We start from the raw sequence: 21,412 nt of genomic DNA on the forward strand, positions 1-21,412 counted from the left end.
TCTATTCTCGGCCACCGGCCAGCTCCCTCCGAGCCCAGCACACGCCTCTCCTCGCCCTCATTCTCGTGTGATACCACTCTGATCTGGGTGGGCATGGCCGCACTTGCAGCGCTGCACCAGCTGTCGTAATTCGGTACACAATCGGCTGCAACATGAGAAAGGCTTCATGGCAGTGGCAAACTCGCAACATGTTGAGATAAACTTCATCGCAAAACCGCTCGGAACTCCGGGGACGCTCGAATCCAGAAATACACAGGTGGATACATGCATGCAGATGTCGTCAAGGGCTGGGCGAAACTCCACCATCACTACTTACTGCTCGCCGACAAACACGCCTGCGGCACCCATGCCGGTTCCAATACACATCGAGGTCACCAGAATCTGCGCGGCCGCCATAAGCCCGCATGCCCAACGCGCATCCACAGATGAAACGCTGAGCCACTCACCTTGCCTTTTCTCCTCGAGAGTTCGTTCAGGCCTGTCGCTATTTGTCGCGCGCCAGTACAGCGTGAGTACGCGAACAGAATCAGCAGCCCGTCCGATGCGGAGCGCGCGAAGCTACTCATCTAGAGGGTGTCCCAGCGCGATCGCACCACCGTTCACGTTGACTTTCTCGGGATCAAGCCCACTTTCTGAATGCAATATACTATCATTGAAGCGAACGCCTCGTTCACCTAACCCATCAACGTCAGACATCTGACCACATCTCGCACGTAGAGAGGACCACTCGCCTCAAATAGGTCAACATCCTCCTTCGTTATGCCAGCCTGCGCGAGCGCCATGGGGATAGCTATAGACGGCCCGATGCCCATCACACGCGGTGCCAGGCCGGTCACTGCGGTCGTAATGTGCTTCGCCACAATCGGCAACCCTAGCTCTTCCGCCTTCCTCCTCGTCATGAGCATCACCGCTGCCGCACCGTCGGTGATCTGACTCGCATTCCCGCCCGTCGTCTGGGACGGCTTCCACTGCGGGAACGCCGCGCGAATCTTCTGAAGCTTCTCCTTCGTCGTCCCCGGCCTAATCCCGTCGTCCTTCGCCACCACTTTCGCTTCACGCTTGCCCGTCTCGGGATCCGGCTTGTCGTATACGGTGAAGGGCACGATCTCCTTTTCGAAGTAGCCCGCCTTGTCTGCCTTTTCGGCTCGCTGGAATGATATTGCAGCCCACTCGTCCATGGCGTCGCGCGAGATGCCAAAGTCACCAGCGACGTTCTCGGACGTCCAGCCCATAGGCAGTGTCGCTTCGTACGCTGCAGTGTGCGCATTAACCGCGTCGCTGTATGCAGGCGCCCCGTTATCCGGGCTGACAAGTTCATCTGTCAGTCCAGCTATGACCCCTGTTCCGAATATCGGCGTGCGCACTTTTGTGACATGCTCTCGAAGCCAATGGCCAGACCAACCTCAATCTGACCAGCACGTATCTTGTTCGAGATGTCAGTCACGGCCATGAGGCCGGACGAGCAGAAGCGGTTAAGCGTCTGGATGGGAACGGAATCGGGAATGCCAGCAACCAGGGCGGCACACCGGGCTTGGTAGGTAGCGGCGGGCGAAAGAACAGTACCAACGGCGATGTCTCCAATTAGCTTAGGATCGACCTTTGAAAGTACCACAACTTTCTACACATCATTCGAGTGTCAACGGCGCTGACCATGACACGAAGACGCGATGCGCGTACCTTGAACATTTCCGTCAGGAGCTCGTCGCTCCTGAAGCAGATAAGCTCGTTAGTCGAGTACAAGTCTAGTCCTAGCTGCCAACGCACTTGGTGTACATAAACCCTCCGCCCTTCGCCTTGCACAGCGGAGAGCGAATGGCCATGGTGACGACCACGTCCTCAGGACTCTTGCGCTCCAGGGCAGCGACGCCCTTGGACGACCCTGACATGTGCGACACCAACTGCTTTACGCGATCCATAGCCATGGCGGACGTGAGGGTGTCAAGTGAAGGGTAGACTAGTGGAAGTGATGGACTCAGAGGCCTTTGTACAGAGAGTACAGGGAAAAGAGAAGCTAGCGTCGGACTGGCCGTCGAGGTCGGGGATGATTGTGTTCCCGAATGGACACAGGACACAGACGACAAGTCCCCCGCATGTGTGAATGCTCTCAGACTCATGTGATACCGGGTCACAACGGCAGAGCAAGTCAGAAGATCAACACCTCCGCATCTCGGCGCGCCAAGGTCAATATCGCAGAGTCGCAGAGACGACCCGCCGCAAGGACATACATAGTCTTCTGGACGCGTGAGGACACGACGGTCGGACTGCAGTGGTCGAAGCTATCGAAGAGCAGTGGGCGCTTGTGAGATCGCCGCGATGCGCGTCGCGATCGGCTTCAGCCACCCCCGCATCCACAGCTCCCTCGGGTGGTCCACAGCCTCGAGCGCATGAGCATATTGCTTCATATACGGCGCAAATCCATACCTTTCCATCTGCACTGGCATTGTACGCTTTCAGCGACGTCGAAGGGCCTGTCGAATTCCCGCATACCTAGTCAACGCATACTACACACTCGCAGCTCACTCAACATGCCCGTCACCGTCATTGCCGCCAGACCAGATACTGAAGTGAAGGGCAACTTTAGGTTCATTGGTGCGATCGGCTCTAGCGACACAGTAAGAGTACTGAAACTGTCGTGCTGACTCGTGAAATACAGACATTGGTGGTGCGCTATCACCTCCAGGCTATCCATGATTACAGTGGTTAAACAGCGCTCGCAGTCAACCTCACGGATCCCGTATTCAGAGGATACCATCATGGAAAACGTAAACACGATGGTAAGTCTCCCATTTCATGACAACGCACGAGCATCACAGACGCGGAACACAGACGATCTCGAAGCTATGCTCGAACGCTCGCGCGCCGCCGGAGTGAAATCTATGATCATCACCGGTGGCAGTCTGCACGAGTCCAGAGAGGCCCTCGAGCTCGCGAAGCAGCTGGGATTCTACGCCACCGTTGGCTGCCACCCTACGCGCTCCAAGCAATTTGAGAGCTTCAAGGGCGGGCCGGACGCGTATTTGGCCGCACTGGACCAGCTCATTGCACAAAACTTGAAAGGGAAAGGCAGAGTCGTGGCTGTCGGAGAATGTGGTCTGGGTGCGTCTGACAGTGTTGAATGTTCCCACCTAAACTGCTGAACGCAATACGTGGTGGCAGACTATGACCGGACGCACTTCGCTACCCCAGACGTCCAGCAGAGACATTTCCGTGCGTACGCAGTACGAGAATGGTCCGTCGGTCCTGATCATTGGAATCACATCCTCAGGCTCTCAACTCGCTCTTGCGAAGAAATACCACCTCCCACTGTTCCTCCACTCCCGAGCAGCACACGCAGACTTCGTGCGGATCCTCCGAGAAGAGGGGTTCGGCGAAGACGGGGGCAGGGGAGTCGGCGCGAACGGTGGGGTCGTACATAGTTTCACAGGATCAGCAGAAGAGATCGCAGAACTGGTGAGTCCCTACCCTTGTCAATATGCTGCAAGCTGAATAGAAAACGCCCCGGAGATGAACATGGGGTTCCATATAGGGTGCGTTATTGCATACTGAGATGAGCAGTCTGCACGCGATATCTAATGTCCGTCTGCCAGCGTGAACGGCTGTTCCTTCAAAACAGCAGACAACCTCGCAGCGTCTAAAACGATCCGACCAGACAGACTTATGCTCGAGACAGGTCGGCGCACTGCTGCCCCTCTCCTCACAGGCTAATAACCCACAACCCACAGACGCACCCTGGTGCTCGATGACATCGACACATGCCTCGAAGCAACACCTCACCTCCCTCCCTCCATCTCTGAACGCGTTATACTTCCCGCCGGCGACGAAGCCAGAAAGCTTTGTGTACGGGAAAGCGGTGAAGGGGCGCAACGAGCCGTGCGCGACCGGTGCTGCGGCGTGGGTGATGCATAGGCTGAACGAAGGAGTTCCGTTCGAGAAGGTGACGGAGAAAGTGTGGAAGAACACCGTGCAGCTGTTCGGGCTGCATGAGCTCGTGGACCAATGAACCGCCGCGGCACAATGAGGGTATACAGACTTGACACGTATCATAGTTGGGGGCATTGCTCATGCGACCGCACATCTCAGTACGTCGAAGGAGATGAGCCTCACGGTGCAGTTCATATTTATACTAACACGAGCAGTCTGTTTGCCGCCCAGACGAGGTATTGTCGGACAATGTCAAAATTGTGTGCAGTGATAGCCATTCGTTCCTCTGCCTCCGAGGCATACAACATAACATTGCGATAGAGATGTATGTCCGTGCATGTTGAGTACAGTCTGTTGTGTCATATCCAATCACTAGTAACCTTGACCTCGAACGTGATATCTCTGAACTCTGTTTCAGTAGGACTGACGAGGGTATTCCGTCGCACTCACGCCAAATGAACGAAACTTGCAGGCTGATAGGCCGTATTAGATCAGGCCAAGCAGCTCTTGATAATGCTCGCGGAACGCATGATCCTCGACGTCCTGCAGACTGCATTCAGGGCACGGCTAGGTGTATAGTGTAGGATCACATACCTTGGGCGACTCGAAGGTTGCATGGCACATGCTTGCCCGGGGAACATCCACAAATTGACAAACATAGTACGTATCGGGTTCCAGTTCGGGAGTAGATTCGTCCGCTAGAGGTACAGAGGTCAGCTTAGCTGCCCGTAACTCTGTGAGCTCTAGCTTGAGCCTCCGAATCTCCTCCCTGAGTTCTGGCTCCTCCGCAGCGCGTCGACGCATGTCGTCGTCCGTCCTCTCATCTTTCTCGGTGAGAATGTGGCAGAGGGTTCGCCACTTCTCCACCTCCTCTTCTAGGCGCTTGATGCGCTCTTCGTACATACCTTTCAGCATGGGTAGTCCGCTGGAAAGCTGACTCTTGACGGTGGTCAGCTCGGCCTCCAGCTCTTCCTTCTTGCCCTGCATCTCGGAGGCAAACGAAGAGGCGTGGCCATAGTTATCCTTGAAGAGGTCCCTGTCTAAGTCGGCTTCCTGTTTCGCTGCTCGCAAACTAGAGATCGTTGCATCTTGCTCTTGCACTCGCTTCTCCCATTCGAGCTGCGCACTGAAGTGTGCTTGCTTCAGGACCTCTATTTCGTCCTCTAAGAGGCTATTGACACGGCGACACTCCTCGACAGTGCTGTTTGCAGCCCCAAGGGCGGCCGATAGATCCTCGTTCTCCGTCTGGAGCTGGATGTTCTCGACGCTCTTCGCTGAGAGCGTCTGCTCCAGTTCCTGCAACCGAGCCCGGGCTTCCTGCAGCTCTTGCATGAGCTCCTTGTTCTGCGTGAGCGCGACAGACTGCTCCTGAGGAAGTAATCGTCAGTCCCATCTAGGATGTTATAGATGAATAGTGTGGTCGTACCAACGACTGGCTGTCAAAATCGGCTTGTTGTGTTGATGTTGTGAGCGGATAGTCCTCGAATATTGTCATAGGCGGGTCACCAGCGGATTGTTGACTTCCCTCCCATGACAAAGCAGGCAGCATTGCGTCGGATGATGCCCTGTCGTTAGCAGAGCCACCAATCCGACGTTTCATGCGCGATATGACTGAAGAGCCACTCCTGAGCACTCTTGGTGGTTCCAGATCAGGGCGTTCCGGTGTTGTAGGGCGAGAGATGATAGATTCGTCATGCGACTGCGTCTCTGGGACCATGCTCTCATGCTGTGGAAGCTCGCCAACCTCAATGTCGCTAGGCCCATGCTGTGGGGATTCGCCACCCTCTAGCGACATAGGCCCATGCCGCGGGAACTCGCCACCGTCTATGTCATTAGGCCCATGCTCCGGCGAGTCGGGTTCACCTAACTCGGGATGCACGCTACTCGCTTGTGAATGCGAGACGCTTCAAGCCTGGTCAATGTCAGTATTTCACACTGTGATTGGCTCTCACCCGTCTCGCTTCCTGAGTGGTATCACAACTTCTACGATTGTCTTGGACTTCTTGCGAGGAGGACCGTCATCGACACTGGGGGACCCGTGGCTAGAGTCAAGCAGGCCTAGAGGTGTTGAATGAGTACCACCCACGTGAACAAGCAACAGGGACTCTCGTACGGGATGCACCAGAAGTCGACGTCGCGACTTTGGTCAGTGATTGGCCACCATTTTGCGCTAGCAACAGAGATCGAGCGTGTTGCAGTCAATCGCTTTGAGCGTCTGGCAGATGCGGGTCTTGCACGGACTGCCAATACACGCGTTCAGTACTGCACAGCAGGGCAGGAGGGCAGAGGTATAGCACATGGTTTACTATCTGGTCTTCTCTTTCTCTTCTTTGTCGCTTTCTTTCGCTCCCATCCCCTTACGAGTCCGCGGGTACAATCCTCCTTGTTGACCCAACTGGGAGGCCAAGGTTTGCCAGTGGCGGGATCATCGCCGACCCAATTCACTTTATAGCGGTTGCCCCGTTCGGCGAGAATCTCTATCGCCTTCCACATGTCTGGGTCATCAGAGAGCGACGAGTCGGAATCAGTGGAAGTGTTGCTTGCATCCTCAGATGCAGAGTGTGGCGGCATAGTCGTAACTGAGATACTATGAAGAAGTGGCTGAACAGGAGGCCCCGAGACAGACTGGCAGTGGTGCAAGAAGCCCTTAGATCTATTCAAACAATCAGAGGGGACCCAGATCAAGAATCTGCTCGTTCAGCCTCGCCATGAACGCGGTAACGCGCAGAGATGGCGCAGAGAGCGCCCAAGATGATTCGACGCGGCTACGATAAGCGCCCAGCAGCAGTGGGAATTCGAATATTCATTGCATGCACAGTCAATTGACAGTCAACATAAGTAAGTGTATCACAGCGCACTACCAAGCAACAACCAAGGCGTGCGTCCTGATTGACATTGAAGTCACAACTTGCTCAATACGTCACTAGCAGGTACATCTCACATAAATACATCAAATAGATAGTTAAGCCGCCACACGATGTCTCTTAAAGGCAGCCTGAACATCGGCGGAAGTGTACTCCAGACCGACGCTCATGTCCTTGTAGCATTGGTCAATCCTCTTCACGAACAAGTCCGTGATCCTGAGCAACTCGTCTTCGCACGCCTTCCATACGCCAACCATCACAGTCCCTGAGGCGATCCCTGTGCTGACGTCTTCCGACGTAGCCTTCTCTGAGGCTTCCGTGAAGTGTTTCTCGACTCTCTTGAAGAGAGAGTCGATGTGTTTCCGCACGTCCTTTGCGTTGTATTCTTTGACTACCTTCTTCAGCGCTGACTTGGAGTAGCTGCTGTTGGAAGGAACCTCCGACGGTGCTGTCGTCTTGAGGACCCGCTCGATGCCTTCGAAGTAATCCTGTCGAGATAATCAGTAAACTGTTCGGTCCGTCGCTGTATGACATCCTACGATGAGTTTGAAGAACGGCCGCCTCAGCACAATCTTCACGTAAGCGTTCAAGTTCTCTTCGTAGATAGCCTCTGCTCGTTTCAAAAACGTCGCAACAGAACCTAGTTGAAGCTGGGCGACCTCGGCAACGAAGTAGTGCATGTTCTCTGGCGCATCACTTAGCATGTTTCACTTATACGTGTCGTGGCAGCGTACCTATGAGGATGACATGGTAATTGAGCTGACCCTTGTCCTCCCCTTCTCCGTCCATCTTCGCCATCTGCTTGAGCGCATCGAACATAGACTGCACGATCTTGTCGTAGGCCTGATCCACGGTTTGGCGGATCTCAAGAGTATCTGCACCGATAAGCTGTGTCTCGACGCGCCCGATGTAGATAGGGAAATATTTGATGAAAGGGGCGACTCCGTTGCGTTTCTTGCTCGTGAGCTTCATGTCTTCTATCGTCTTGATTTGCTCGCCCTGAGATGCACGGCCATTCAGTTGATCTCCACCAATAGCATGGATACACACAGCTTACCACTCGGCGTTCAAAAAGACCTTTGAGACGGACATGCTGTTTCTCGAGTAGGTTGAGCACGAATGTATTCCCGCGCTCTTCGGCGTCGCCCAAGAACCTCTCCAAAGCCACGATGATGCCTACGATTTGCCTGGTATCATGTCAGATGGATGGACACCAGAGTGCATGAGTCAACATACAGACTGTCTTTGCTCATGGCACCATCCAACCACACCTTCAGCTCTGTGGGTAGGAATCCAAAGATCAAGTCCAGGGCACCGCGGACGAGCTTGAGAGTTGATTGACTGAGACCAGCGAATCTCGCAGCTTGCCGACGGAAATAGTTCTCCAGACCCATGTAGTCAGCAAACGTGAGGCCTGCATCATTGATCTGCAAGAAGTCGGCGATGAAGTCTGCTTCACGGTAGATGGCGGATGCGATCTCTTCAAGAACAAGGGACAAAGCCTTGCGTACTGTCAATCCCAATGTTTGTACCGTGTAAGAGCAACTTACATCGGCCGCCGTCAAATCGCCATCTAATCGGTCTTTCTTCCCTCTGCGTCCTTCCAAAGGAGATCGTGCGATCGTTCCTGCTCTGCGTAAACCGGATGTAGCCTTCGCAGTCGTCGTCGTCGGTGTAACCCCGCCGAATCCTAGTCTACGGTAAACGAAACTGTCACAATGGATCACCCATGCATACCTTCGGCGTCGTCGTCCACAGTCTCCTGACCATAGCACTACAGGCGCTTAATAGTGCTCGCACTTGTGTGCTATGGAGACCGCTTGCGGCCGCGAAATAGGCCTTCATAAGAGACCTCAATGAGCGGGCGCAAACATTGAATAGGACGACGTACAGCACAGAGCTTCGCGTACACGCCCTCGTCCATATCCTTGAGATACAGTAGCAGGCCGCTGTACCGACCGAGATAGATTTCCATAGTCCGGTGGTTCATCAGGGATGGTCTGCCTTGTGGAGTTTTCACCACACCATCAGTATCGCCCACCAGTATTTTAGCCTGTCAGGAAGTTATGAGCGCGGCTGAACACAGCTCAATCTGATACTCTCACCTGAGCAGTAATCATGAAGGTCAGTATTCCAGGACACGCTTGCAGAAGTGTGAATTGTGTGTCCTGTATTCATCGAGCCGTTCAAATGTAGCCGCCATGTCTATACAGATGTTAACGTGCGTCAAGTCGTCTCAAGCTGGATCACTTACCGCGGTCCTTGCTCGCTTGTAGGGCTTTGTACAGTTCAGTCGCCGCACCCTCCAGTCGCTGGATGCTCGCTGGCTTCTCTAGCGATTCCTGTGTCAGCGCAAGCAGGGCTTCCTTGTCCACATGGACGGTTTGCTGTTTGGATGTAAGCAACTATTCGGAGCCGACCTATGAAAGACGCACTAGAAGCTCTTCGAGCTCGTCCATGAGCGCTCGTTGATTCTGAATCTGCACCTGTAGACCGCGATTCTGGGACTGGATGTAGCCGATATCTTCGTTGACAGCCTGAAGTAGCATGATAACTTCCGTGAGAGCGAACGAAGGCTTGGCACCTACATTCAAATGAATCTTATACGAGGATATCACACTGTCCATGTTATCGAGTTCTGAGATTGAATCGTCGAGGAACTTCAAAACGATGTTCACTCGGTCGTCAGACTCGATAAACGAGTGTATGTTTGCCTTGAGGCGACATAACGTGAGTACAACGACTGCACACCAGACCGTCGCCGCACCTTGTCTAGTGCCATTAGCTCATCCAGTAGTCGTGCCTCCATCCGGTCAGCCGCGCCTGTCATCGACCTTCTACCCATGATGTCGTCAGTTGCCCACTCATAGCCCTCCAACATTTCCTCCATGCTGTCCAGTGTGGCCTGTGCCGTCGTATCCTCCATGACGCGGCTGCTCTCGCCGTCGTCGTCAATGGACTCGTACATGACAACATCGCCTGACAGCAGCTGGTTCAGCGAGGCTTGGTTGGCAGGATCATAGAAGGATACACGAGCGTTCTGCTCGCGACGCGGCTGTCCTGTGTCAGGATCCATAGTTGGAGCCCGCGAAGGCTTCTTTCGGAGGGGCGCAGCTTGGGCGGGCAAGGGCACAGGAAGGTTGTCTGGTGTTGAAGGATATGTCGAGAGCGGTGATGGCTGAGAGGATGACGTCCATCGGGTACGCTCAGCGAACCGTTTGAGTAATTCCCGTTATATTTGACAGGTATGCTGATCGGAGGAGCCTGGGGGGCAGACCGCTTTGACGCACCGTTTGCAACTGGGGGAGTGGCAGAGCGGTAGGGTGCGGCACCAGGAACCAACAGCATGGAAGACCCCGCACTAGACGTGGAAGCGACGTTCGACGTTTTCCTTGCGTGAGCGCCAGCTCGTAATGCAGGCGGGATAGTTGAAGTTTGTGATGAGGGTGTTCCAGGGCGTGTGCGCGAAGGGGTTCCAGGCCGTTCAGCGCCAACTACCGGCGGAGGTCGAGTTGAGGAGGTGTCTGAATAATCCGCCTGGGCAGGTGTTGCTGACCGGCGTGCTCTCGGCGGTGTTTGTGATGCCGGTAGAGGGAATTCGTCGAAATGTTCGCTACGGCTACTGTTCCGCGCATGTCCGTTCGTGCGCTCGGTCGCGACAGGTCTCCTAGGTGACGCAGGTGGTAAGGGAATACCACTAGGTGGTGTAGGAGCGCGCTCCATTCGCCTGCCATTGCTGAGGTCGAGAGGCTGGGGTCTTGGCGCTGTCATGCTCAACTAAATGCGAAGATTGTCTAGCAGAGCTAATCACGTACTGGACGATGCAGCCCCGGCAGCCGGAAAAGTGAATCCCTTTATGTTGAGTGGTAAAGAACCCTGTGTTGAGGTGTGAAATAGCTGGATCAGCGCCGCTATGAAGTTCAACTGGTCCTTCGGGTTCTCCGTCTGCCATCGATAGGCTCTCGCCAGGGTGATATTGAAGTTAATGGGCTACCAAGGCCAGTAGCGTTACCTCGCGGCAAGGCATGGGAGCAATAGGATACGCACATTGATTACTTCAACGCCTCTGAGCTCTGTGACTCGCCATGTTTTTCCGACAGAGAAGGTGCCATTCTGGTTGGACTTGGACTTATGAATGGATCCGCCATCGGGTGACTCTGAGCTGCCTGGTCATGAACGGCACGACGAAGCACGGGTGAAGACATACGCGACAAGATGATGTATCTCGACTTCCTCGCACCATCTCCCTCCTCCTCCCATATCTTAAGGTGTGCTACATACTCTTCCCGATGGCCAGACGCATTGAGCTTCGTGAAGACAGAGGAGATGATCCGCTGTCGCGTCGACTCGTAGTCAGACATCCGTCAAGAGGAGCCTGCAGCCCTCAGACCGCGCGAATTGACACAGTGGACAACAGACAAGAGCGGGGCTAGATCACGTTCGTAATGGGATGAGGACCCCGCGCCAAGTACTCGATGTCTCGATCACCGGCAACGCTGAGGCTGTATATGGAGTACCAGCTCACGTGGATGGGCGAGGTGCTATTTGGGCGTATTGTCCAAAGGCTTTGACGCCCGGAGTTTACCTAGTTTGGTAAGTAGTAGAGCCATGACGACTCGGACGAGTACTTGGCGGTGCCCAAGTCCGCGCAACCAACGTATTCTTTTCTGCGCCATGCGCTCGCTACAACACAACCATTTCAATAGTCAGTGATCGACGAAACGCAAATCCGGAGTCAAACCCTCATTATTACTGTTCGTATCCATGTACCTGCTCACGACTGGCGGATAGTGGAGAAATTCAAACGGTGCAACTTCACAGAAGGCCTGGTGTATATATAATCATTGTGAGACATCCAAAGGCTCGTATCCACTGTTAGACGTACTGCTAGCATACCAAACCACCCCAGAGGACCCTTGCCTCCGCTCTGTGCCCTCTTGACCTCCCATTCCTCAACACTTGGTACCGCCGGCCCCTCCACTCCACTTCGCTTCCGACAATAGCAAACGCCCATATTGGAAAGGCCAGCAACTCCCGAAAGCCCATGCGCCGATGAACGCCAACCGAGATCGCAGTGGTACAGGCTGTCCGGATAGCGAATCGCACACATCCAGATCCACGATTAGCCACAACCGAAGTGAAGGGGAAGGAATAGCCAAGGAGTAGTTCCGAATAGGTAGTGTAAGCCTATTGCAGCGAGGCAGCCGGCCATGACGCCCTCCGTGAATGGTTCCAGCAAGGTTGCGGCAAGTACCATATGCTTCCGAACCCGTATCCACCGGACACGGCGCCATATGTAGTCAGGCAGACTCATATTGCCCACCGCGTTCCTTGCTACGTCGCACGACAGATCATGCCGCAACCCGAGCTCGTGCCATAGGGCGGCGGCAATCATATTGTCTTCAGCGAGGAAGCGGCCGAACGCAGCAAGACCCTTCGGCCCTGGTTGACTGCCCCCTTCCGCCGCGTCAGCGATGGGTTTCAGTGAACCATCCACGCGTTCTAGATCCGAGCGACGGTAGAGGTTTGATTTGCCCATGACGCAGCTGTCAATGGCGACAGTGTTGATGGCGACGTACATCTTAGCGTGATTTGTGTTGAGAAAGGCTTCCTCGATGTGGGATCCCAGCGCGTACTCGCTTGACCAAGCGAATGGTACGTGGTGCACCAGAGCGATTCGTCGGCGCGACGATGGGAGGTCAGCTGGGCCGTCGAGGGCTTCCACTGAGTGAGCCAGGGTGCCTGAAGCAACCATGACATTGGAGTCGAGCACCCAGAGGATATCATTCGCCGCAGCTCGGTAAGAACGCATGAGATTGTTGATCTTAGGGTTAACTCCTACGTTCTCTTCGCCTGAGACAACGTCAGCGGCCTCCTAAGCGCTCAAGGCGAAAGCACCCACCTATCATTAGATGAGCGTTCACATTCGGATACTTCGCCATGAGATCGCGAACGATGGGAAGAGCTTGATCATTTTCATCTGCCACGCAGAGGAAGATCTCGTAGTTCGGATAGTCTTGAGTAAATGTGGATTCCAGGTTTTCGTACAAGTTCGTGTCGAGGCCTTTCAGCGGTCGTAAGATGGATACACCAGGCACGGAAGACGCATCTGCGGATGCGAGCAAGACGGTCGTCGGTTCCTATACCTCCTACGCCTGTCCGGAGATAGTCAGCACGCCTCCGAAGAGACAATACGGTGAGACGTACGCAGCACGACAGCCAAGGAGACCCAAGGACAGGAGGGAAATGTACCAAACGACGCTGACCCAGGCGAGGCAGAGCTTGAGCGTACCGTAGCTGCCGGCGGGATTCATGGCTGCGGTGGGCATCGGCAGGACATGCAAGGCCAATGCAAGGCTGCGTAGGGGTGGAAGCGCCTCGGAGAGCTCTGTCGGCGCCGTCGGCGTCCTCCATCACGGTCACAGGGCGATCGAGATTCAGTAGGCGATCGAACGCGACTCGGGGGAGGCGTGTGACCGAGGTCGCGTCGAGTCGTGCCACAAACTGCCCGTGTCTCTCGCTTCAGCCTCTTCTCGCCTGCTTTCGTGGGCACCGCGCATGGTCATTTCGTATTTATGTCTTCCTGGAAGCAGCTCTTTCAGAAAGGTGTCGCTATGTTCCGAGCCGGACAGTTGGACGACGCGTTGGCGCTGTTCACGGAGGTAGGTCATCACGGCATGCGGCCTCGACGAGCAACTCACTTGGTGCATCAGGCACTCACTCTCGAAGGAAACGAGTACACTCTGTACGACTCTTGTGCAGCAGTCAAGGAGAAACTCGGTAAGACCAAGGATGCGCTCCGAGACTCGAAGAGAGTTATCGATCTCGCACCGCAGCGATGGCAGGTGCGCACCCTTTCTCAGTCCTCCTCCAAACATTCTGACCCTGCCTCAGGGTTATGCTCGCTCCGCACGCCTCTTCTTAAAGATCAGGAAGTACGACAATGCTCTCTACATGATCAAGCTTGCCCTGGAGCGTGTCAGCGCGGACGACAGCAAGAGACGCGCAGAGCTGGAGGCTCTGCAGTGTCAGATACTTCAGGGCGTCGACGAGCAGCGCGAGCTTACCTCAAGAACCTCGTATCACTTTGGACAGCTCCCTCTCGAGCTCGCAGCCGACATCTTTACCTCCGCGCTGACGGAGGACCACGCTCGAGTTGTCGTACTCGCCCAAGTCTGCAAAAACTGGCGACTTATCATCACAAATACACCACATCTATGGAACAATCTCGTTCTTTCCAAGCAGAGCCCAGTCAAAAAGGCAAAGGCATGGAGCACGCGTTCGAGGGGGAGGATAGTCCACCTCACCCTGAGGGAGAGCTTGAAGGGGACTCCATGGGCCCTCGACGAGCTGCAGGACCTGTCTTTGGAGTCGCTGCGTACACTTCGTCTTGCGGACTTCCCATTGGGTGCCGTTCGACAACGGTTACCAAATCTTACAAGTGACGTCCTTCGCACCCTCGACGTCCTCGATGTGGACAATCGTACAGAAGCAGGCCCAGTTACATGGCTCTGGACGGACCCCTCCATGGCAGTCCGCTCTCTCTCCGTTTATTTCGCCGTATTCGACTGGGCCTCCCTCGTCACATACTTCCCCCGCCTCGAGCACTTCACTTTCAAAGCACCCCTAGTCGACATCCCGCTCAGCGCCCTCTCCGACTTTCTGCGCGCACACGTTGGCCTTCGCTCATTGTCGCTGGGCATCATGGACTTTGTCTACCACCGCGCTCCTGACCGCGAGCAACCACCAGTCCATCTCCCTCACCTAGAGCGACTCGAAATCGAATATCACGATTTTGCGATGAGTTTCATGTTCCCCCTGTTGCATCTGCCGACCCTCCGCTCCCTAAACATTTCCCGAGGTGTGCACGCGATCGACACATCGTTGCAGCACCTGATCACCAGCGGAGCCGGAAAGAGTTTGAGAGAGCTCAGGATATCCCTGTGCGCCGTCTCGGCAGGCCGTGTCGTCGACTTGCTGCACGAAGCGGAGGCTCTCGAGGTGTTGGAGTTGAGGTATCTCGGAGGAAACCAGGCGAACACGATATTGCACGCTCTATCTGAGCAGCCGAAGTCTCCTCCCCGAGGTCATGACACCGAGATCAGCAAAGGCGATGGCGCAGGCACATCTACCGTGCTGTGTCCATCGCTTTCATACCTGGACTTCTCCCACTGTCCAGACGTCAAGAGTGGGCCACTGATGGCGCTGGTGAAAGCCCGGCTATCCAGTACCGACAGTGACGGTCAAGTGGACGTCGCGGCGGCGAGTACTCAGCCGGCGCCTATAGACACACTCATCGTGGACGGTTGTCCCTCTGTCGAGATAGACATCCTACCATGGTTACGGAGCAAGGTGCGGCGCGTCAGTTGCGTATACATGTCCAAAAAGGATGCCAAATGGCGAAGGTGATTCAAGCACGGACCATTAACATAACCATTGCGTTTAAGTAGACGACAGATCCTGCTGTGTACGATTTGTAATATATAACACAATGAGATACCCTCAAATATCCAGGCATCTACAAACCGTCCTGTGTGATTTCCGGAACGGTGTATGCCATGTCTCGACTGGTATGGACACTGAGGAGGCCTATCGTCGGTTAGACCTTGTAAGGCTCAGGGTACGCCGGCGGCTCAGAAGAGTGTGAGGACGAGGCGGGGGAGCTCTCGGAGGACACTGAAGACTGGGAGTAGATTGAAGCCGACGAATAGGCGTGCGGTGGAACCGGGCGTTGGTGCTGGTTCGCAGCACCTGCTGGCGCCTGGAGGCTGCCCATCAAGGCCGGGCCATACGTACTCCACAAACCCTTCGCCATGTCGATGGGACTCGTTGGCGGAGCGCCAGGCTCCCCCTGAGGTTGAGCACCAGCGGTGGAAGCCGCCTTCATAGCTGTCTCGACGAAGCGCTGCCAGAGCGTAGCGAAGCGGCTCTGAACGAAGGCGACAATGTTGGCCTTCGCGGCGGCAATGCTGGCATCTATGTTGGCCTCATTTATGGAGAGATATGGGTGCACGAAGGTGTGGTAGACCCATGTGGAACCCTGGATGCACCATCCGTCAGTAAATATATAATTCCGACACGGTGTTACTCAATAGACTCACCTGCGTCTGAGGCAGAGACAGGTAGAAGAGGACCAAGATTTTAATCTCCCAGTAGAACGGAAGCCTATTGACGCGTATAAAGACATGCGATGAATATTTCTTGAGACATCTCGCTCACCAACTGATAAACCACTCCGCGACGTGTTCGAAAGCAACAAAAGCGCCCATGACAGACCAATACATTGCCCAACGCTCTAACTCAGGTTCGGACACAGGGCGATGCGCGAGAGACTTCCACGTCCCATACGCCGGCAGAAGCAGAGAAAACCAAGCACTGTAGAGCATGCCAGTGTTAGCTCAACTGTCGTCACCAACGGCACACGAGCACTCGTGGATTTGATATGCACCTAACAGACTGGATGCGAGGGATGTGAGCATCATGATGCTGAAGCGAATGGGGAGAAAGGGATGACAACGGCTAGAAGAGATAGGAAGAATGCCTGAAAGGATGAGAGTCAGACTCTGTACAGCAAGATGAGCTGTACGGAGAGAAAAGGAATAACACTGCCCCAGCGCTCGCGCTGAATGTATCCTATACACGGGCGTCTATTGTTTGCCGGGTTGATGATCGAGCATAGGATGTCCGCATTTGGAAGCCACGTTGTAGGCGAACCGTCTCAGTCAGGCTCCTACTCATAATACAGCGGACGTTGGTGTTGAACCTAAATTTGAATATTTGCAGCTTGCACTTGCAAAGTAGTTGGTCGAAGTCGCCAGGGATGTGCCACGAAGGGGGCGGTCGCGGTTTATGCTTGCAGACTTTCCAAAGACGTTCTCTGCTACGTTCCAACGGCGAACGAGGAACTGCGACGATCTACTGGAGATAACAAAAGGGTCCAGCTGACGGCCTTCGATGAATGGAGATCGTCTTGTCTCACGCCAACCTAGGAGATAGGTATAAACTTTCGGTAGAGCTAGATCTTCATGTAGGAAATTAAGCGACAGATAGCATAGAATAGCAGCCAACATGGCTTCTCCGAAGCCTGTGTGGTCTTGGTCAAACGCGATGCAACTTCTCGGATGCGCGTAGAGTTGCGCGACCTGCCGCAGCGCACGCGCGATTCTTCAATCAGCCCATCCAAGGTACGCCTACGGCCATCATGGGTTGCAGGTTGTACGGGATCAGCGAGCGTGAGACAGACTCGAGACGTACCACAGTGAGACCTCGACGCGGAACAGTTTTGGAACAGCCCATACTTATGGGCAGAGGTCTAACACAGCTCGGAGCACGCGCACCCAGTCTCGCGGGCGTATTGATGATTTCGAGATAGTTCACTGAAATTTGCGACTGGTGTGGTGAGAGATCGTCGAACTGAACTAATCGCGATACGTACCGTGGCACGAGTCGAGGAGGTGCACGAGCTGCGACCATCTGCACATTGCACAGAGCCGTTCTATAAGTCTTTTTGAAAGGAAGGGGCTGGCATGGTGAGAACGTCCAAGCGGTGCCCAACCGGTTAGGCACTCGGAATACGCTAAGTCTCCGCTTGCTCACCGCCACCTGGCCTGGAGCAGATGGCATGGTGCACGCCTCGAATCTCCTCGCTCAGTCTGCACCCTGATCGTGAGACATGGCAGAATGCAACCCACGGAGGCTGTCGGGAAGGGGAACGTGTGTGGCCATACCGCGTGGTCAGCATGTCGGGGCGTCTAATGCCCATAACTGTCTGGCTTGTCCTTGTTTGCCCCCGCGAAGCAGCCGACTGATGCATTCGCCCTTCTCATCCAATCACCCCGACTGACTGTGCTGCCCTCTTCCCGCTGCCCTGACCGTCCTTGCAGACAGCGGCTGCCACCGTCTCCTCTGCTTCTGACAGTTTCCGCTCACGATGGATCACAACGGCGGCAGTACCTCTATCAAGAAACAAGACGATGGGGACACCTCCGATTCAAAGGGCACTCCGAAGGGAGACATGAAGCCCGTTGGCCGAACCCTCAACCGAGTACCTCGTAAGTCCTGAAAGGAGTCTGAATGTTACTGAGTCTGACAGGCTTCCCGCCGTCTGCAGGCGCATGTGTAAGTGACTGCATGGATGCGGACTTTTACTCCTTAGCTGAAGTATCTCGCTCCAGAACGCTTGCCGGAAGCAGAAGATGAGATGCGAAGGAGCAGAGAATCCGCCCTGCCGGAGATGTAGGCATGCAGGCTTGGAGTGCCTGTTTGAAAAGCCACAGAGGGAAGCTAGTCTTACGGGCGAGGCGGGCTTAGAGTGAGTGAAGAGCAGTCCCGTACAGGTCGTCTTTAACGACCCTTTCCAGACGTATACGAAGCCTCGAGTCCCACGTCGCGGATATACGTCAGACTCAAACCACAATTCAGAACACCTTACTAGAGATTGCTTCTCATCTTCGCGGGGGCGCTCCATTTCATTCTCGGTCCCCGTCGTTTCCGGCATTCGTGCACCAGTCACCGAGCGCCCTATCCATGGGGTCTCCGAGCGTTTCGACTCCTTCTACAACAGTACCACACCCTCCGCAGCTCATATTGGATACCTCGCATACTGGACCGACATCCCCCTCAAGTAACGGAACTATGTCTGCTACCATGGGTTCAACTGCTCATCGGCCAAATCGGGATCCGACACCGACCCATTATCGGAGCCCTTCTTTGGGGGCGGCAGGCCGCCGTCCTATTAGCCAGCACGACGCTCATGGCTCACAAGTCTCAACCACTGGCAGTATGATGTACCCGCCTCCCAATCCGCCTACACACCGTTTGTCTGCACAGGGAACTACTCTTCCGCCTTTCTCAAGCATAGAATCTATGGGTCCGCCTCGGGGCCAACCTCAGAATGTATCCTCCGTACGGTACAACCAGGCAGAAGGCTCTCAGCCATCGCGGCAGGTCCACCGGACTGCCAACGGTCAGGAAGCGTCCGTCGGGTCGAAGAGAGCTGCACCAACGTCTTCCAACGTCACAAGCGCGGACTCCTCTGACGTCGAAGACGACGACGGGGAGCTCCCTGCTTCTGGTCTAGTAGCGCCCTGGGAAGTGCTGAGGGGCCTGGCCGACGTCGCCATCCAGCGAGCCGCCAAGGTAATGACGCAGCGTTGTTGAATTCTGACGCCGATAGCCCTGACGGTCATCTCTCTTACGGCAGGAGAATGGGGGTGAGGTGAGCGAGCCTCCGAGCCGCGCCCGGACACCGTCACCGGACCCGCGTCAGCCCCGTCCACCAAAGCGACGAAAAGTGAACCATAAACAGCCTAGGTTTGCTACTTTCCCTGATGGTAACGATCTCATGTGTTGCCGCGTGTACGGGGCTCATATGTCATGTAGTCGTTACGAAGAAGATTATACCCGAGTCGGAAGCCCGAGAACTCTTCCGGATGTACGTGAATGTTCTCTTTCTAGTGCTCTTTAACGCGTATCTAATACGCAAACTAGATTTTATCATGGCTGCTCTACGTTCTTACCTGTGTTCGACGTCAATGTGGATACATTCGAAGCTCTTCACGAACGGTCACCCTTTGCTGTAGACTGTATATGTATGGTCGCAGCACAAATCCGCGATGGAGGAGGTGAGCGGTTTTGTCAGCGCCATACATGGACCCACCTCAACTGTCTCTTGCAGGCAAACCGAGTGAAACCTCCCTCAAATGTCAGGAAGAAGTACAAGCTATATCTTGTGCTACCCTCTTTTCGCCGGTGACCCGACAAGAAGCTGTACAAGCAATGAGTGGGTGCACCTTGAAGCGCATAAATGCAGTATTGAGTACTCAGATCCGCGATAGTTCTTGTGTCCGGGTGGTCAGACAATGGCTGGTTGAGTGGAGGTCATGCAGTACGCATGGCCATGGAACTGTGTACGTCTTATGCTGCCAGCTGGATTGTGTGTATTGATGCAGCTCTAGCGATGCACAAGGCGTGGCCCGAGTTACTGAAGAGAATGAAGGCCAACAAGGCGTCCGACTCGCCAAAGGACCGTCAGTTGGTGATATCTGCCAGAACTTGGTTCTGCTTATATCTTTTTGAACATCAGTGCGTGCTGAGCTCGTTCAAAAATGTGCATATACCGATGGTATCGCAGGATGTCATATGGGACTGGCAGACCGTCGATCCTCAAGGATGATGAAAGCATATGGCAATGTCGGCTTTTGTTGCAACATCCGTTGGCCATCGAGGACGACATGCGTCTGGTTTCCACGGTTGAGCTGATGGCTATTCGTGAACGGGTAAACAACAATCTATCACCACTTTTCGACAAACCCGTGGATGATATAACGTTCAATGTGCTCCGCGAAGCCGACATGGAATTTCGCAATTGGTATGCTACGTGGGACCAGGCATTCTCGCAGAAGTACGAAGACGCTGGTAGGTATTCGTGGTAGACTGGGGCTGTCGGATGGTCACTTATGAGGGGCCAGCTTTCTATCGCCAGAGTCTGCAGATACAGCATCTTCATGCGGAATTGTACCACAATGCTACGGCCCTCAGAGGCGTCGATAGTCCCGAAGATGTTCTCAGAATGCCCCCTGCCCAACGCGATCTAGCTATCAGGTCAATACAGATCGGGTGTCAGGTACTCGATATTACTGTCAATTCTCCTGCATACAGGGAGGGGATGAAATATGGTGTGTTATATGTTTGCACCCTTCAAGCCGTCGCTCATGTCATCCTTAGCTGTGCACTATACCCATGCAACTGCAACCTTCTCAGCCTCATTTTTGTTGCGCTTAGCACGACTCTTGTGCGTGTGTGTGTTGAGTGTTTGGCCTATAAGCTGACTTCTTGCAGCCCTGATCAGTGCGACATGGGGGAAGTGCGAAAGATGGTGGAGCGTCTTGCTACACTTCTTGCTGAAGGTAGTCATCTTGTATATGAGCAATGGCCATGGTTAAAATATCTGTCGTAGTTCCCGGGAAGCGTTACGCCCTCACGTTACAGTTGATGCTAAAGCGTTTCCGGAAACGCTCTGCTTCTACTTCACGTTCTCCCCGAACCGCCCGCCCACGATCACAAAGTGGCGCTAGTTACACTCACGAACCCATGGGTTCGGCGCCGAGTCAACAACCCGCACCGTCCAACTACGAGGCCTCATATTCGAACCCCCAGAACACAACCGCCATGGGCCAGATACAAATGGGTTTCTCCCAACCCATGACACAGTATGCCCCGACTGCGGATCCCAACATAGATCTTATATGGCGCGGATTCGACACGACCGCTAACGAGCAACTCCCAGTGTGGCTATCCGACCAAACACTTGGTGGCGGCTCTGTGATGCAGAACGGTATGGATGCGTTCCTGCTGCCGAACGACTACTTGCCACCCGCCCCGCAAATTTGGTGATGTACTCTCTGTAGCCCTATTGGTGACTTCTCTTTGTTATATATATTCACCGTGTACTTATGCCCGCCAAGACGCACTTGCTGTTGTGATCGCGTTGTTAATAGCTGTACGTGTCGTTCACACTGGGACTTTCCGTGTACTCGATGTGAGTTATGCTTGCTATATCATGCTGTATCGCTACTGGAATGCATTTTTGGATTTATCTGCCCGTGTAAGAACATTGTAATATCGTG

General features: G+C 54.5%; 9 protein-coding genes across 9 annotated transcripts; 3 read left to right on the top strand and 6 right to left on the bottom strand.

Annotated features, from left to right (window-relative positions):
* Positions 1 to 50: 50 nt before the first annotated feature.
* Positions 51 to 2,274, bottom strand: B0H18DRAFT_969799 (Thiolase, N-terminal domain-containing protein). Its single transcript, XM_048043633.1, has 10 exons — positions 2,159 to 2,274; positions 2,024 to 2,101; positions 1,765 to 1,980; positions 1,678 to 1,708; positions 1,365 to 1,618; positions 732 to 1,305; positions 664 to 674; positions 594 to 628; positions 447 to 484; positions 51 to 381 (listed from the first exon to the last, which is right to left on the bottom strand). Exons 1-10 carry the CDS (start codon positions 2,164 to 2,166, stop codon positions 313 to 315), a joined length of 1,314 nt encoding a protein of 437 aa, XP_047900347.1. The 5' UTR covers positions 2,167 to 2,274; the 3' UTR covers positions 51 to 312.
* B0H18DRAFT_969819 (uncharacterized protein) lies at positions 2,275 to 4,449 on the top strand. The gene is made up of 7 exons (XM_048043634.1): positions 2,275 to 2,612; positions 2,814 to 3,096; positions 3,157 to 3,207; positions 3,266 to 3,450; positions 3,505 to 3,527; positions 3,588 to 3,670; positions 3,723 to 4,449. The coding sequence occupies exons 1-7, from the start codon at positions 2,526 to 2,528 to the stop codon at positions 3,998 to 4,000; spliced, it is 990 nt and encodes a 329-aa protein (XP_047900348.1). The 5' UTR covers positions 2,275 to 2,525; the 3' UTR covers positions 4,001 to 4,449.
* B0H18DRAFT_192191 (uncharacterized protein) lies at positions 4,208 to 5,818 on the bottom strand. Its single transcript, XM_048037043.1, has 4 exons — positions 5,348 to 5,818; positions 4,516 to 5,283; positions 4,372 to 4,464; positions 4,208 to 4,323 (listed from the first exon to the last, which is right to left on the bottom strand). Exons 1-3 carry the CDS (start codon positions 5,714 to 5,716, stop codon positions 4,408 to 4,410), a joined length of 1,194 nt encoding a protein of 397 aa, XP_047900349.1. The 5' UTR covers positions 5,717 to 5,818; the 3' UTR covers positions 4,208 to 4,323; positions 4,372 to 4,407.
* Positions 5,819 to 5,849: 31 nt separating this feature from the next.
* On the bottom strand, positions 5,850 to 6,646 carry B0H18DRAFT_192276 (uncharacterized protein). The gene is made up of 2 exons (XM_048037044.1): positions 6,035 to 6,646; positions 5,850 to 5,979 (listed from the first exon to the last, which is right to left on the bottom strand). Exon 1 carries the CDS (start codon positions 6,490 to 6,492, stop codon positions 6,178 to 6,180), a length of 315 nt encoding a protein of 104 aa, XP_047900350.1. The 5' UTR covers positions 6,493 to 6,646; the 3' UTR covers positions 5,850 to 5,979; positions 6,035 to 6,177.
* Positions 6,647 to 6,708: 62 nt separating this feature from the next.
* On the bottom strand, positions 6,709 to 11,291 carry B0H18DRAFT_969831 (exocyst complex component Sec3-domain-containing protein). Its single transcript, XM_048043635.1, has 18 exons — positions 10,993 to 11,291; positions 10,833 to 10,942; positions 10,601 to 10,775; positions 9,990 to 10,549; positions 9,553 to 9,963; positions 9,374 to 9,499; positions 9,221 to 9,322; positions 9,040 to 9,172; positions 8,926 to 8,990; positions 8,677 to 8,838; positions 8,586 to 8,624; positions 8,523 to 8,547; positions 8,336 to 8,475; positions 8,022 to 8,287; positions 7,843 to 7,972; positions 7,520 to 7,784; positions 7,325 to 7,470; positions 6,709 to 7,273 (listed from the first exon to the last, which is right to left on the bottom strand). Exons 1-18 carry the CDS (start codon positions 11,144 to 11,146, stop codon positions 6,884 to 6,886), a joined length of 3,399 nt encoding a protein of 1,132 aa, XP_047900351.1. The 5' UTR covers positions 11,147 to 11,291; the 3' UTR covers positions 6,709 to 6,883.
* On the bottom strand, positions 11,286 to 13,157 carry B0H18DRAFT_969834 (glycosyltransferase family 21 protein). The gene is made up of 5 exons (XM_048043636.1): positions 12,989 to 13,157; positions 12,688 to 12,925; positions 11,919 to 12,638; positions 11,673 to 11,869; positions 11,286 to 11,611 (listed from the first exon to the last, which is right to left on the bottom strand). Exons 1-4 carry the CDS (start codon positions 13,112 to 13,114, stop codon positions 11,673 to 11,675), a joined length of 1,281 nt encoding a protein of 426 aa, XP_047900352.1. The 5' UTR covers positions 13,115 to 13,157; the 3' UTR covers positions 11,286 to 11,611.
* Positions 13,158 to 13,399: 242 nt separating this feature from the next.
* Positions 13,400 to 15,194, top strand: B0H18DRAFT_950178 (uncharacterized protein; the record flags this gene model as incomplete). The annotated part of the gene is made up of 3 exons (XM_048041944.1): positions 13,400 to 13,447; positions 13,499 to 13,630; positions 13,680 to 15,194. The coding sequence occupies 3 exons, from the start codon at positions 13,400 to 13,402 to the stop codon at positions 15,192 to 15,194; spliced, it is 1,695 nt and encodes a 564-aa protein (XP_047900353.1).
* Positions 15,195 to 15,384: 190 nt separating this feature from the next.
* B0H18DRAFT_950179 (TB2/DP1, HVA22 family-domain-containing protein) lies at positions 15,385 to 16,171 on the bottom strand (the record flags this gene model as incomplete). Its single annotated transcript, XM_048041945.1, has 3 exons — positions 15,385 to 15,825; positions 15,887 to 15,950; positions 16,005 to 16,171. The coding sequence occupies 3 exons, from the start codon at positions 16,169 to 16,171 to the stop codon at positions 15,385 to 15,387; spliced, it is 672 nt and encodes a 223-aa protein (XP_047900354.1).
* A 1,394-nt stretch (positions 16,172 to 17,565) lies between these two features.
* B0H18DRAFT_969848 (uncharacterized protein) lies at positions 17,566 to 21,399 on the top strand. Its single transcript, XM_048043637.1, has 16 exons — positions 17,566 to 17,836; positions 17,896 to 17,903; positions 17,960 to 18,096; positions 18,146 to 18,923; positions 18,988 to 19,117; positions 19,167 to 19,218; positions 19,275 to 19,408; positions 19,462 to 19,566; positions 19,622 to 19,693; positions 19,742 to 19,868; positions 19,918 to 20,201; positions 20,255 to 20,461; positions 20,511 to 20,577; positions 20,625 to 20,692; positions 20,743 to 21,201; positions 21,251 to 21,399. Exons 1-15 carry the CDS (start codon positions 17,716 to 17,718, stop codon positions 21,177 to 21,179), a joined length of 2,727 nt encoding a protein of 908 aa, XP_047900355.1. The 5' UTR covers positions 17,566 to 17,715; the 3' UTR covers positions 21,180 to 21,201; positions 21,251 to 21,399.
* Positions 21,400 to 21,412: the final 13 nt, after the last annotated feature.

The sequence above is a fragment of the Fomitopsis serialis genome, assembly GCF_022376445.1.
Source record: "Fomitopsis serialis strain Sig1Antser10 chromosome Unknown B0H18scaffold_2, whole genome shotgun sequence".
NCBI lineage: Eukaryota > Fungi > Basidiomycota > Agaricomycetes > Polyporales > Fomitopsidaceae > Fomitopsis > Fomitopsis serialis.